The sequence below is a fragment of the Cryptomeria japonica genome, chromosome 7, assembly GCF_030272615.1.
Source record: "Cryptomeria japonica chromosome 7, Sugi_1.0, whole genome shotgun sequence".
Lineage (NCBI taxonomy): Eukaryota > Viridiplantae > Streptophyta > Pinopsida > Cupressales > Cupressaceae > Cryptomeria > Cryptomeria japonica.
In genome coordinates this window covers 343,055,967-343,071,694 of record NC_081411.1, presented here as the reverse complement: position 1 = coordinate 343,071,694, position 15,728 = coordinate 343,055,967, and the positions used below count along the sequence as shown (strand labels likewise).

Below are 15,728 nucleotides of genomic sequence, written 5' to 3'. Positions count from 1 at the left end.
AGTTTAGTTTATTAATATTGAAGTATCATTGTTTCAACTTTCCCCTTGCTTGCAGTCATGTTGCTTGTGTGAAATGAGCAAGTTAATGTTTTAAAACTCACTTTTAGGGTTATATTTTAATTTTTTATGTGGCGAATTTCAAAAAAAAAAAAATTGCCAAAAAAACACCATTTTTGGGCCATTAGACCCTTGGGTTCCACCTGGGTCATCTTGGGTTCGACCTCGGTCCTTTTGGGTTCGACCTGGTCCAAACCAAGAATGTGAATCACGTACCCTGTCCAGACCACAAGCGGACTGGACCAGGACCCCGAACCAGGACTGGATCGGACCAGTACCAAGGATCTAGGGGGGCAAACCCTGCAACATAGAAAAATTATGATAAAAATAAGGCATATCATGTAAATATTCAATCTTTACTAGGCAAACACAATGTGGTTTTCACTTATATTCCTCTAGGTGGGTCACCAAAGAGAGGATTTAAAGCATGTGATCAATCTAGAGGAGAGAGCTAAGCTAGTGATTACCACTCCCTACCATCACCCAAAAAGATGCAAAGAGGAGATAGAAGGCCACTTGAGAGCTACTAGATATGGGGTGCATTAGGCCTAGTTCGAGTCCCTTTGCTTCTTCTATGATGTTGATCAAAAAAAGGATTGAACAATGTGAAAATGCATAGACTACCGAACACTCAATAAGAAAATAATTAAGAACCAGTATCCATTCTCAAGATTGACGAGCTCCTTAATTAACTTCATGGGGTAATCTACTTTTCTAAGATTGATCTTTGGTATTGTTGTGACGTTTTCACACATTGCCCCATTACAAATGGGGACCCCCACTTTTTCGCTTTCCAAGTTAGCTGCCTTAACTTAGTCATTGGTAGTTTTAGTCTTTTGCTATTAACCTTTCATTTGTAAGAGGTATAATTGGTTAAGAGCTAATCAAGTCAAATTTCTCTCTTTAGGATGAGGTAGGGTCTATTTGTTTTCAAGGCTTATGTAATGAATGATTCAAGAAGATTATTCCATTTGATCATCTTTTGCTTGCAAAATCAGAGATGAATTGCTAAATTTGGCTAAGGCATGAAAATTTTGTTTCAATTGCCTAGATCAGCGACTTAAGGCATTGCCACCACTTCCTTTGCCCTCCTAAGCCTCCAATCTGCCTCTCCCAGCATTACCAGTGGATGCTCAAACTTTGATCATTCCCACTTCCATCCATCCTCCATCTTCCTTCCATCTTCCTTCTTACCTTCACCTACCTTCCTCCTCCCATTCCCTTCTACTACCTGTCTTGCCCTTTCTCCATCTCCCCTCTCAATACCACCTCACCTACATCTTCTATCTCTTCCTCCTTCCCTCTTCCTTCCTCTGGCATATGCTTCCATCTCCCCTAATTTCACCCCGTCCTTCCTCACATTCCTTAAACATTCCTTCCCATTTACCTTTCCATCTTATCCCCCTAACCTTTCACTTTACCTCCTCCCATCCCCCTTCACATTCTACTTCCATCTCCACTCTTCCTATCCTCCCACTTCCCTTTCACCCTCCATCTTCCCTTTCTTTCCTTTATCTCTAACTTCCCATTCCCTACATTCTCTAACTTACATCTCACACCCCTTACCCCTTGCTTCTAGAGTTTGACAGCAATGCCAAAGGGGGAGATTGTTAGCAAATTTGTCATTGACATCAAACAGTTGCAGGCCCACTAAAGGTATCTATTGCTTCTTAAATAGTTTGTATTGATTTCTGATATGAAAGTTATTCGATTGGAATGTGTTTTACCTGTCAATACAGCATGAGTGTCAGTGCCATCACATGATATTTCATCTGCTATAGACAACTATTCATTCTGTGTTTGAAGGATTTTATTTTGCAATCGACTCTTGTGCACTTCAGGGCTTTATCCATGCAGAAGTAAATATCTTGTATTCCGATATACTCTGCTGATTTCAGATTGTCTCCATGTATTATTGTGTAATCCTCATGAAGATCGAAATGTTATTTATTCTTGGTGATACGATTGAGTTTGACTTACGTTTGCTCTTATGGCTACAAACCTGCTGTCTCAAGAGGAGTATATTCTTTAATGATGAAGACATTGTTAGTTCCAGGTTTGGTTGTAATTACCAACTAACTGCTGTTTCAGTTGTAAACAGTTTTCAAACTAATCAGAAGTTCGATGCAAGAAGAGTCAACTTTATTGTCTTAAGCAAAGACTAATAAAGAGATTAGTTTGATGAATTAAATAACTGTTTGGACAGTTGTAAACTGCCTTCAAACTGATTTGTAACTATCCACTGTTTGAACATTGATTTTAAAAAGAAAGTTGTAGTAACATGGCTTCTATAATGAGTTGGAGACAGCAATGTTTTTCAAACGTTGAATAGGAGTATACACTCCATCTAAGTCACAAGGTTCGAATTCGATAGCCATGAAATTCGGATGAAATTCGACAAGGGAAACATTCGAAAAAAAAAAATCGGATAAAATTCGCCTTATATAATTTTGTTTATTTTTAAATATAGCTTAACATTGCTAAATTCGACGGTGACCTAGCAGTTGCAGACACCCACGACCTAGCAGTTGCAAACACCCGCAACCCAGTAGATACAAAGAATACCCACGACCAGCTGAGTTGTGTGTTTAGAGGCAGATAGCAGCACTTTACAGAGAAAATTTGCCGAAAGTCTTCAAAAAAACCCTAAACGCTTTTCAGAAACCCTAGAATAATTATTTTTAAATTTTAACTATAATAAAAAAAAATGGCGTCCTAGCTGTATGAATTTATGGCTGAATTTGAACGATTTTTTTATAAAAGTTTTGAAATTCGAACCTCATCCATGAAAATCGCTGTATTCTGTGACATAGCACTCCATGATAAGAATTCTAATAAAGTGGCTGTGACAAGACAAAACTCTCTGCAGATGACAGAAGAGTTGATGCCAGAGCATGCGGGTGATCGTGCTGACCGCACCACCCAAAAATAGAAGCGGTTACATTTTTATTTTTATTTTCTGTTTTGTTTAGTGTTCTGTCTACAGGTGGGGGTTACGTTTCTGCATTTTTGGACTCTTCCAGATTTTAACGACAAACTTATTTGGGTGATTCTTGAAGTGGAGGCTGTGTGGCAGGGGTGGCTCATTCAATCTGTTGTGCACCTAATTTTGGTTGCTGTCAGAAGGGAGATGCATCAATAAGGCAACACATAACTTAGTCATCAACGCTGGCATCTTTGGTACCACCATTGATAAGGAAGTTGCAATTCAAGTGGCATGTGTCTCACAAATGCAATATGATTTGATGAGCGATAGTGTGAGAGAAAGAAGGGGGATTCTTATTTTGTGTTTTGAAAATATTTTGTTGTGAATCCTCGCTGCAGAGGAGTCTTTGTATTGAGAAGTAGCATAGGATATTTGTGACAGTGAGTAGCGAGGTGTAGGGATTTTGGTGAGTGCATAAACATGTTGAGTTTCAATTGAATGTAATAGCATTTTTCATTAATAAAGAGTTTGTTTGAATTTTTAAAGTAATATTGTTTGTTTCTTTCTGCTGCATTACCTCTCTGTCTGGTAAGACACAGAGGATTGATCTGCGTTAGAAGTACAAACAAGGGTAACATTATTCATAAAAGCTTGATGAACATCTTTCAGTCATATTACATTGATGAAATATTTGAGTATTATGCTAAATAATACTTGCTTGCAGACACAGATTGATGTGAAGTGTGAGTAACAGCAGTGACATTTGTTTTCCCCTTGAGGGGTGTGTGTCCATTCAGTGAATAACAGAACAGGAATATAGAAACGGCAGCAGTACACAAGGATGCAAGTGAGAAGAACTCATATGTCTGTATTCATTAATGCCAAATGCCAATACATTCAAAACATAGCTTTCTTCGACAATATCTACACACTGAAATAGGAAACCAAGTACATATATATAGGTGTCGGTGCAGGTTGTCTGGTGCCAACTATTGACAACAATCACGTAACCACCGACCCTTAACACACGTAACATTCTTATTACAATATGACATAATTACCCGACAACATCATCCCCCCCCCAAAAAAAGGTCGTCTCCTAACAACGTATAAACAAAATGGGAAATGACACTAAGACCAAACATGAAAATCAAAGCTGAGGGGGTACAGAGGGTGTCCCTGATGAAGAAGGGGCCGGTGATGCTGCTGCTGCCAACTGCTCCCTTAGTTGATGAACCTGTTGGGTCCGATGCTGGAGATCTCGCTCAGCTACCAACTGCCTCTCCCTAGATTGTTTCACCATAAAAACTCCTTCCATAAGCTCCTTCTGCTTCCCATCCAACTCCTCTTAAGGGATGTGAGACGGGTCTCAAGGGCTAGTCGTTCTGCTACCTCGTGTGCACACCCCGCCGTCTCCTGGGCCAATTCTGCCTCGGCACAAGCCAACTCCTCCTCTAGGCTGGTCGCTCGGGCCCTCTGTTGTGCCAACTCCATCGCATGCAGGCGAGTGGCTAGCTCCTCCCGAGCTGTGATGGCCGCCACCCACTCTGTCTTTGCTACCGAGGCACCATGTTGGGTACGGCTGAGCTGGTAGCACCCATCCCGGAAGGCTTACTCTACCCGCTGTAGCAGCAAGTGTACTCCACTAACCCCAACTGTCTCCTCACACCTCCAATCCGCCAACATCTCAAGAGTCTCCACAGTAGACCAACCCCTGGCCTCAAAACATCTCCCAAACTCCCCAACACACCCTCCAGTGGCAAAGGCGATGAGTCCCTCAACGGCAAACTGCCCGACAGTCCGCTCATGAATAGAGGCTGCCAATCTCCATGTGCTAGCCTCAACCTCTGCTGCCATCCTCTGTGCACTGGCTCCCATCTCTGCCAAAAATATCTCTATGCCCTCTGGCTGGCTCTCGGTAGTGGCCTACTCCTATTGCTACATCTTTGTCATCTCCTCCTCAAACCCAACAGTGTCCTGCAAGAAGTCCATCGCCAACTCCTGTCGTCCTGCCTCTTCATGAGAACTACCCTCATCTAGGTCCACAATCTCAGGAAAAGGATGTGGCTAGGGTGAGGCCGGCGGGGGTCCCAGTGGTGGCATAGGAGGCATCTCATAGCGACCCAGCCACATGTTGATGTGTATGCACATAACATTTCAGAATAAAATACCAAGGTAATTTACCCTCTCTTGAACAAAATCACCTCAGATGCTAAGGGTAAGATCATCTAAAATGATTTCTACATGTCAGGTCTTGACAAGTGTGTATCTCAATGGTCGATGTGAATTGTTGTGTTCACTTGGGGACTTACGCAAATGTTAGGATTATCTTCTTCGATCATGAAGATGCGGAATAGGTGTACTGACAACTTAGGATTTAGCAATGAAGCTCCAGACTTCATTCTTACTAAAAAAATGGGCAAAAGGAATAGGGTTCAGGAAATCTATTCTAGGCCTAGGAATGTAGGAAATGATGAACAAATCTAGTAGAATCAAACTAGGCAAGGTCTCACAAATAGGTATTGACACAAGCTTAGTGCAATAGTCTAAGGTATACTTAAGGATTTTCAGACTATCACCATCAAACGTTGACACCATCCAAGTTGATGCTTCTCAAGCGACACGTAATGGTTGAAGTTAAGCTTACTCAAATTTCTAGTTGACCACACAAGGCGCACTTACCAGCGGCAAGAGGCTAGTGGTATGGATTAAGGATTCCACACAAATATATTCAACAAATCTTTCACTCAATCTAACATACATGAAAATAAATTCTAATCTAACTTGGAGGAATTGAGAACCATGAATGCAAAGACAACATTTGAAGAGCAAAATCACCAACAATTGAACAATGATTATGATTCAAATAGTTGCAGCATATACCAACAATTCTACAAAAAATCTCCCTTACAAATGAGAGACAAGGAGGTATATATAGAGTCTCTTACAAAATGGATGGCCAAGATTGATACAAGATCAACGGCCAAGATCATGCCAACAAAACCCTAGAATTGCCCTAATTAGGGTTTAAATCAAAAATGGCGCCACCAACATATGGCCCAATAAAAAGATACCTAGTCATCAAATAGGGAATCTTCTAGAAGATTCCTCCTTGCATCTCTCTCTCTCCTAGCATACTCCAAGAATCTAGCCAATACTGAATCTAACTCCTCCATGGAAATGCTAGGAAAGGTATCCTGTTGTAAATCAATCACATCCAATGAATCCGAGCAAGCATCCAAAGTGTTTCCCAATTTGGCATGAGCTTCTGCGAACTATGAACATGAATCAACAAAGAGACCAAGTCGTCTATTTGACTCTTCTTCAAAGAGTCCAACTAGCAAAAATACATAAATTTCATCTTGTCTCTTAATTCGGCTAAGTGTAAACCACTAGCATCACTAACATCAACACCCAATAATTCCTCAATTGAGGCAAGGATCTTCGTCTGAATGTCCTGAATCAATCCCTTCAGTTCCATACAACTCGACTAGGATAAGTTGATCTCTTCACGACCAATTAACAATACCAGCCATGGAAATCGTATCTGTCTCCACTGTGCATAATGTTCTTGTTGATCAAGGTGGAATTAGGAATCTTCTTCAAAGCCTGGAGGCATGGAATAGTCTTCTCTTGAATAGGCCGGAATTCTTCCCAAACTCCCTCCAAATACTGGATTCTAAACACGAGCCCTGTTGTCCTATCATATGTCTGGACAAACTGAGTAAGGAAATCATCTGCTTGTTTTCTTGCACTCTCAATCCACTTTTCCACCTCTGAGAGTGTATCTCTCGCTACCTCATAGTGTGAATGTATTCCATGGTCAACTGCAATAGAGGAAATAAGGGTGGGATTCTCACGCCTTATCCCTACAATATACTCTTTAAGTCTGATATTCTCTTCTCTGTACTTTTCTTTCTCTGCAATTTCTCTGTATAACCTTGCGTTGATTGCCTTGAGGTTATCGCCAACCTCCTGAAACTCTTGCTCTCTTGATGTATAGCCAAGGGCAATAGAAGTGATCTGGAAATCCATAAGAGTAGCAATGTCTGTTGTTACGCCTGCAATAGGAACAGCAACCTATGCAATCCGCATTCCTGTCTCATCTCTAGCTATGTGCGACAAAATCTCAGCTCTCTTGGGTTCCTTCTCCTTAGCACTCCTAGCTAGGTAGTCATCAATGTTATCAATAGGTTGTACCTTTATCATTTTCTTACTTTTCTCCATACTTCTCATCAGCCAATCAGGAATAGCAGCCATCTCCATACCATCATCGAGACACATTTCTCGATCAAGTCCTCTCAATGCCGAGATAATATCATCAAGATTATTCCTGGTCAAATCGCATATCTCATTTCCCAAAATAACTTCCAAAAGGACAGTATGGGATCCCCAGCTGATCATCATTCTCATTTGGAGGTGCAAATGTCGTTGTGGCATGTAACTCCTGAATATTCTCTAGTAGTATCACTGCGTTGGAACATTGTTAGGTTTCCTTATTCTGCTCTGTTATTTTAATCACCCTAATTGATGAGACATTGAGAGGGGGTGAAGGAATGATAGGTGGAGGAATGAGTCTTTTGTATTTTTCTTCTTCACCTCCTCAATCTTCTTTCCTTTTGCCTTGACTCCTCCTGGCGTGTTCTTCCTTCTCTTGGGAGCTTGACTCTCTTCATCTACATGAATCCGGACATCACTGATAGTCCTCTGATCATCTTTGGAAGTAGACTCTTCTAGCTTCATCTTTTCATAAGTGAAGGGAACACCCATATCAACTAACTTATTCATTTGTATATCTACCCATGCACGGGAGAAACTCAAGACCTCTCTCATCAATACATTCAAGTCAATCTCCTCTGATTTTGACCAATTTGGCAATAAGATTGTCTTCTTCATTTCATTCTCATACTGTGGATGCATATGATCCCTGTCATCTAACACCTGATTAGGAATGAGGAAAAGTCCACACTTCCTCATGAAATCCACTGACATTCTGGACCACATTCGTCTCTTCACTGCCTGCTCGTCCATCAAGTTGGCCCAATAATCTTCTCTGTCTACTTTGTGGATGAACTTCTCTCCCCTAATCCTTCCAACTTTCTTATCTAGATCAAATATTTCTCTTTTCCTGAAGGTTGCAAATCGATAGAATGCAAGCTCCTCACTCGTAGTGCTGACAGCTAAGGCAAACTGGCAAACCTCTGATGTCTTCCCAACTGAAATAGGGAATGTCATGCTTGTCCTATGCTTCTCTCTCTGAATGGAATCAAACTTTAAAAGTTGTCTCACCACTTCCAACAAGATCATTCTCTCGGACGGATACCTAGGAAGCCTGTAGGGTTTGGATTGAAACCCATGAATCTTAAGGTACGTGAAAGTGGGAAACTGAATATACCATGATCTATATTTCTCTATTAGCTCTGTTGCCTCCTTGGACAATCTTTTGTGGATTCCGCCTTGCAGCATTCGCGTGATGTACATTGTGAATACATCATTCACTCTCTTATAATCTTCAATTCTATACATGTTCAACTAGGGGTAGCACTCATGACTCCTAAATTGTCCTTGCCCATTCCTGACTTTACCTTTGCATATTAATCCTTTGTATGAAACGAACCGTGCAAGCAGGTATACCAGGTAGGAAGTCATGGCGAATGATTTGGACCGCTCTACATTCCTCAGCTGAAAGTCCAGATTGTCACTTATGATCTTAGACCAATTTACCAATGTCCCTCTAAGACAAACCTATGAAATAGAACATCCATCCATCGAATATTGCACCCTGCGGCATCCCCATCACTCTGTTGAGCAGAAATACTAAGTCACTATACTCCTCTTTGAAGTCTGTGCACATGAGTGTCTTGGGAGCCTTGGAATGATAAAGCCTAGGCTCAATCATCCACTCCTTGTTTATCATATTCTTACACGCATCCATCTTCTTCGTGTACCGCTCTTTATAATCATCCTTGGTCGCATCCTTCATATCTGTTCCGCGTGGAATTTCAAACACCTCAGCAAGGTAGGCAATAACAACATCCTTAGGAGTCTTGATCATTTTCGTGAGAGGATCATAGCATCGTGCACACTCCAGGATAAGCTCACTGCATTGTATGGACTGTGGAAATCCAACGGCATGAAAAATACCACTCTTCATAATATTCACATATGCTGGGGAAGGAATCTGATTTCCGACTCCGAACATTCGCTATCGCATCAGGTTCAGGTTTAGGAAATGCATGTTTGTATCTGTGATCTCCTTCCATCTGGATGATATCTTGGACTCTGGATAGAATCCAGTCTCCAGTATCTTCTATAGTTCTTTCCTTTCCTTAAATCCGGACTTCGACATTGCACCTGTACGAAGCTTGAAGTTAGAACTTAGGAAAATAAATAGTATTCTTAATAAGATTCCTGACTTACTAAAGATTTTAAGCTTAATTGAAGCATGAAGTCAATAAAATAGTCCGCACTCTTGGTAGATTTTAACAATTAGATTCGAAATGTGACAACGCTAGAGTATGAAAACCCTCTATGAAATTCATTAATACCTCCTTATACTTAGAAATTGTGCAAACTAAAGTGCAAAGGAGTATAGCGAATCAACGATGGCTAAGGAAAGGTGTGAAAGGTTGTGTTTTCACACAAAGTATGTCTAAGAACACCTTCCGCAGTCAACAATGGAGGTCAACAAAATCTGAAGACAACTTGAAAATTCAACTTTTTAAAACATGTTGCAATCACCTAGTTATGCATAAATTGATGAGAATCAACCTTCCAAGGCAAACATAAGAAAATTTGAGCATGTATGTAGGGCTGGAAATGAAAACTTAGTCTGAAGACAAATCTGGAAAAAAGTTTTCAGACTTACCAACACCCTTAGAAATGATAAAATGCTCAGAAATAAACTCTGGAATGAAGCAAGAATGCTTCCCAAGTGAAATCGCAAGGTAGGTAGGTGGCTGGAAAATTTTGTTTTCTGAGGACAGCACCCCTACAATGGAGTTTCAGGTCTGTAACAATGGAAGATAACTCTGAAAATCAATTGAAAATGTCTCCAATCAGCCCCTCAGATAAAATTGCTTAAGGCACAAAATAGCTGGGAACAAGATATAAGTCTGAAAATTGATTTTCCAACCAGCTATGGAGGTCAAACAAGCTTCAACAATGGAGGACAAACTCAGATCTGCAACACATCAGCAAGCAGGGAATGATGGCAGCCACCAAGTGTGAAGGGAATTCACCAAAATAATGGCACAAACACTTGCCAAATCAAAATCGTAATTTCCAGCTGTGGCGCCATCCTTGAAAAATCTGAAAATGTCTTCAATGCACCTCCAATCTGCCAACAATCTGCAACTCAAATCTGGAACAGCAAGCAATAATGATGGAAAAATCGCCAAAGTTCATCAAACACCAAAATCGCCACCCTTCACAAAATCGTGATTTTCACCAAAAATCGAAAATCTGAAAATAATGGAGGCAATAAACCTCAATGGCAGCAATGGAGAGGATTGCCAAGCTGGAAAAAATGGAGGCCTTCAATCAAACACTTTGCCAAAATTCGCCAATAAGAGAGAAAAATCGCCAAACATGGAGACACCTGGCAAACTTAATAATAAAATATTGCTGGAGACTCCTCTCTTATACTTGCTTTTACCTCACACTTTTACCACACAAGCAATGTGGGATAAAACACTTGCTTATATACTTGTTTGGGAAAGCTAACTTGCTTCTAGAAGGGTAAAAACATTAAATGCTTATTGCAAGTTATTTAATTTTGTTTTTAAAATTTTAAATAATCGTCAATCATCATTTAAAAACGATTAAAATGGGGCTCATTTATTAAATATTTCAATTCAAGTCAAAATTGAGCTTCTGGGGGAAAATCGATATAGGTAGGGATTAAGAAATCCGATTAAAAATGATTTAAAACATCAAAATATTCCCCACAAGGGAAAATCAATATCAGTATGGATAAAAATCCATGCTAAAACTCATCAAAATGCACACAAAATAGGCTAGGGGAAAATCGATATGAGTCTGGAATGAAAATTCCACTCAAAAAATTCACTTCATTCACATAATACCCCTTTGGTGGAAAAACGACCTCAGTTTGGATAAAAATCCAGACTCAAAACTCATCATATTGCTCTCAGTGGAAAATCAACTTTGGCATGGACTAAGAATCTACACACAAAAAATCCGCATTAACTTGTCACAAATACCTAGTGGAAAATCAATCCAGGTATAGAATCTTCCTCAGCTTCATCTATACTCTTGTCCACATTCCAGTCTGCACTCCCGATGTTAAAACGAAGGTAGTCAGGACAAAATCCTAACACTTAGTCAAATTTGATGCTTCCAGGGGAAAAACTACCCAGGCATGGATAAACAGTGGTGGAAAATCATAGCCAGTATGGATTTCAGGGGAAACCCATGTGTTGTCCGGATTTTGAGTGGAGAAAACCATGGGTAGTCAGGAATATGAGGGGAAAAGCACCTCTTGCATGGAATTTTGACCTTTTCACCATTAGAAAATGGATTTCCCTTAGGAATTTGACATTTTAACCACTCAAAATCGCTAAAAAACTTTAAAACTTGATAAAACTCAACTGGACTTAGGCAAATTTTCCAAAAAATTGAACGAAACACAAGGAAATTTGTCGGGATAAAGTGTGAAATCAACTTGAATAATACCTTAGGAGTGAGAAAACAACTCCAAAGGTTTGAAAATACCTTGGCATTTTAAAATCACCGACGTGCGTGTTTAAAACACGTTAACGCTCAGGAAGGTCAACACTTAGACAAAATTACGATCATTAAAATATCAACATTTGCAACTTGATCCTATAACCTTTAAAAACCCTAAACGGCACTAGGCACAATCAAAACTCCGAGACTCGGGCACGGGAAACACAAAATTTGCCCCTTAAGCAGCCAAAACCCTAACCTAACAACGCAGCAAGCCGGAAAAGAGGGGGTCCCCATTAGTAATGGGGCGATGTGTGAAAAGGTCACAACACCATGCATCCATGGTGGCATCATCATCTCTAGTCACCATGCCCTCTGCTGTCGTGACCTCCGTATGTACAGGTTCCCTTCGTATGATAGACTAGTGCAAGGAGGTTCACTGGGAACCAATGATACTGCTAGAACTCCCTCTATTGAAACTGTTGTGGCGACCCTAGAGGGTGTAGCCAATGAAGGTTGGGGTCTCAACTGCCCAAATCCTGGGATGGGTACAACTGGTATGGCTCCCACCGTCACCCTTGAAGTCGGGAGAGGTGTTAGTCCTCCATCCTAAGTCAATACTACTGGTGCATACACCAGTCGGCCTACTCCCACAGGTCGCACTCCACCCGCCAGTAATCCACGGATTCCTCTCATCACGTGCCCAAAAGACACTGCACGACCACTACTCTCCTCTGAACTAGGGGTTTTCTCTACTTCTTTCCGGCTATCAAGGCGGAATGTGTCATGACTCTGGCTGCTCCTAGAAGAAGTGTCCTCGGTATCTTCCCCTTCCTCTGCACTACTATCATCCTCTTCTTCAGCCTCTTCTTTTGCATCCTCGTCAACTGTCTTTGTCTCCTACTCATGTTCTAACACTACTACATGGGGTGGTCTCCTTTGTTTCCTGTTGGAATGGGCTTCCCCGCTACTTGCGATGGTATCCAAGTGGGTCCAATTGAAAATGGTTGGTTGTGAAGGGTCCAACGTCTCCCAAGGTTTCCAAACATGCTTCTCCGGCGATACCTGTGTGCGTACAGCGTCGAGGAACAACCCTATGGCGTGAAATGGCATGTAAAAAGCCTTGTGTCGCAGGATCAAAAATTCATGAATTCTGTCAGATAAGACTGCAGCCTAGTTGTACACCGCCCCATTCCTCAAGCCATTCATAAGTGCAATCATGGGCACCGTCGTGTCTGATGCCCTACTGGCTCCCGTAAGTTTGCTTTTCATAACATCCAGCAGACACTGTCAGTCTCCTGGAACGATGTACGACTTTTTCAACCCTCTACCCTTAGGTGCCTTGCTCGTTGCCCATTCATGTTCTGAGAGATCACTTCAACAAATCAACCACGGCAGTTGCTCTTTCCTCTCTAGTGACATCTTAGTGGCATTCTTGTCTATTTTCTTTCCCTCATCTAGCATGCCAAATACCCTAGCAAAATCGTCGAGTGCAAAGGAGACGGTCACAATGCTCTGCTGGTAAGAAAAAGTCGATGCCCTTGTCGCGTTGTCATATGTGGCCACCATCATTCGCAGACATGATTCGAAATCCCTAATCACAAAGATGGGCATTTGAATTGCCCAGTGCACCCGTGCTTTCCTGAGAGACTCCTTAATCACATAATTATCTAGGGTCTCCGGCCACCAGATCCTGCATACATTTCCACTTAATCCTTCAAATGTAACAGTGTCAGGTGTGATTTTCTCCGGCATTGTCTTCTTTTTGGCCTTTCCTGTATCTATTGGCCCTGCAACTTTTACTCCAAACTGCAACACTCGCTTACCCTTGTCCTTGCCTGTCATGCTTCCTTCTGCCATTTTCCTTGACTTAGACGGTGGTCTAACTGCTGCAACCGTTTTCACCAATCCAGCTTTCCTAATCTCAATTTTCGTAATTCCATTTGAATGATTCTTGAATTGCCAATGCCAACACTTATACTTGTCAAATGTCGTTATTTTGGTATGACTTTGCCTGGTGATGTCGGCTTGTACAACGTTGTACGGAATTTATTTTGTTTCCTCCTTTTGTGCCCACACGTGGTACGGATCTTCTCCCTGATGCTACGTTGTACGTCACATTGTACAGTCATCCTAGGCGCTAGAATGTACGGTCTTCAACCCTTGTGGAGTACGGCTTACCTCAACCTGCAGTCGTATGGAAATCAGTGGTCGTGTATGAAATCTCCCCATACGCCCCTCCTCCTCTCCTTCGGTCGTACGATGTCATTTCACTGCAGTTGTACGGCCTTTCTCCGTCACCCTTTGGCCGTACAGATTTTCCAAACTTCTGCGTTGTACAACTTCTTGACTATTTTCTTTAACCGTACAAATGCTTCAATGATTGCCAGGAGGATATATCATATGGATTCAAGAAGTACGGATTTCCCCACCAACGTACGGAATTCTTACCTGCCAACCCTGCTTCATACGGATTCCACCCTCTGCATCTGATGTACAGAAGTCTCCCTCTCCCTATGTGATCGCACAGATTGTATGCTTGTGACTATATAGATCATTATGTTTTGTAACCATATGGACTTCAAATTGTACTGATTCTCATGCCACGTGTACGGATTCCAGAAATGTATGGATTTCTTATCTATGTGTGACCATACGGATTCCTCTTACTCTCTCCTATCGTACGGATCCAATCTGTTTGGATAGTACGGATTTTACCTACAAAGAGGACTTGTACGGTCTTCCTCATTTCCGTACAGTGTATGGTTTTTTCTTATTTCCATACGGTATTTTCTCCTTTCCAAAAAATTTTCCCAATTTTCGACAATTTTCTTTTTTTATTTTTTCATTTTTTATATATATATATATATTTTTTTTAAACTAACAAAAGTTAAATAATTACCTTTTCAATTTGTCCGACTGGGCCCCGCCTCCGTACGAACTAGGTCATTCCGCTGCTGCCTATGGTGGTAAATTTTCAATTTCGACCCGTTTACCATCTCCTTTATCGGTTGGTCACCCAATGTGGACAACTTAATTGCTCCATTCACAGCTACCTCGCGGATTTTATATGGCTCCAGCCATTGGACTTTAAATTTCCCAGGCTTAATCTCATTTCGTCCATTATACTTCAACACCCACTAACCTGGATGAAATTCCATGCGTCGGATGTGCTTGTCATGCCAGAATTTTCATCTTTGTTGGGCAGCTTCAGTGGCCCATTGGGCCATCATTCTACGTTCATCCAACTTGCCTAATGCATACAGCCGCTCCTGCGGGCTTTCCATATCTCCTAGGCGATTCTCGATTGCAATCCTTAAACTCGGAACCATGAATTTTGTCGGCACAATGGCCTCTTGGCCGTACATTAACTGAAAGGGTGTATGGCCTGTCATGACTTTGCAGGTGGTACTATATGCCCATAGTACGGATGGCAACTTCTCTTCCAAATCTTCTTGTTCAACTCCACAGGACTTATAGATCACAGACACCAATATTTTATTAGTGGCCTCGGCCTGCCTATTGGCCCTTGGGTAGTACGGGCTTGACAAGGAATGAAAAATCTTGAATTTCAACGTGAGCAGTTTGATGACATGATTCACAAAGTGCCCACCACGATCACTCGTCAGTTGTATTGGGATGTCGTACCTTGTGATGATATGTTCATAAATGAACTTGGCTGTAGTCAAAGCTGAGTTATCCAACAGTGCTCGCGCCTCAGCCCACTTGGTAAGGTATTATGTCGCCACCACAATGTAACGACATCTCCGTGTTCTGCTGGCCTTCAAAGGTCCAATGAAATCCAGACCCCAGCATTCAAACAACTCCTAGGCATGAGATGGATTGAGGGGCATAAAGTCCCACTTTAATGGTTTTCCTACCCTCTGGCAAGTATCACAGCCCACCACCCATTCCCATGCATCATTATAGAGGGTGGGCCACCATAGTCCGGCCAGCAATACTTTGAGTGCGGTGGTGTCTAGACCCATGTGGCCTCTATAGGAGTTGAGAAATACAACCCCACAGTAGCCTGAAGATCTTCTGCAAGCCGAAT

The 15,728-nt window shown here is 41.6% G+C and overlaps 2 protein-coding genes across 8 annotated transcripts in view; both read right to left on the bottom strand.

Annotated features, from left to right (window-relative positions):
• Positions 1-15,728, bottom strand: part of LOC131045202 (pentatricopeptide repeat-containing protein At4g20090) — a 61,658-nt gene that overhangs the window by 22,243 nt on the left and 23,687 nt on the right. The window lies entirely within an intron of this gene.
• On the bottom strand, positions 14,866-15,663 carry LOC131856750 (uncharacterized). The gene is made up of 2 exons (XM_059208663.1): positions 15,556-15,663; positions 14,866-15,399 (listed from the first exon to the last, which is right to left on the bottom strand). Exons 1-2 carry the CDS (start codon positions 15,661-15,663, stop codon positions 14,866-14,868), a joined length of 642 nt encoding a protein of 213 aa, XP_059064646.1.

Coding starts and splice junctions, on each gene's coding strand:
- LOC131856750 (XM_059208663.1), bottom strand. CDS start 15,663: ATGGGTCTAGACACCACCGCACTCAAAGTATTGCTGGCCGGACTATGG. Junction 15,400..15,555: donor GCTGTGATACTTGCCAGAGG/GTAGGAAAACCA, acceptor TACCTTACCAAG/TGGGCTGAGGCGCGAGCACT.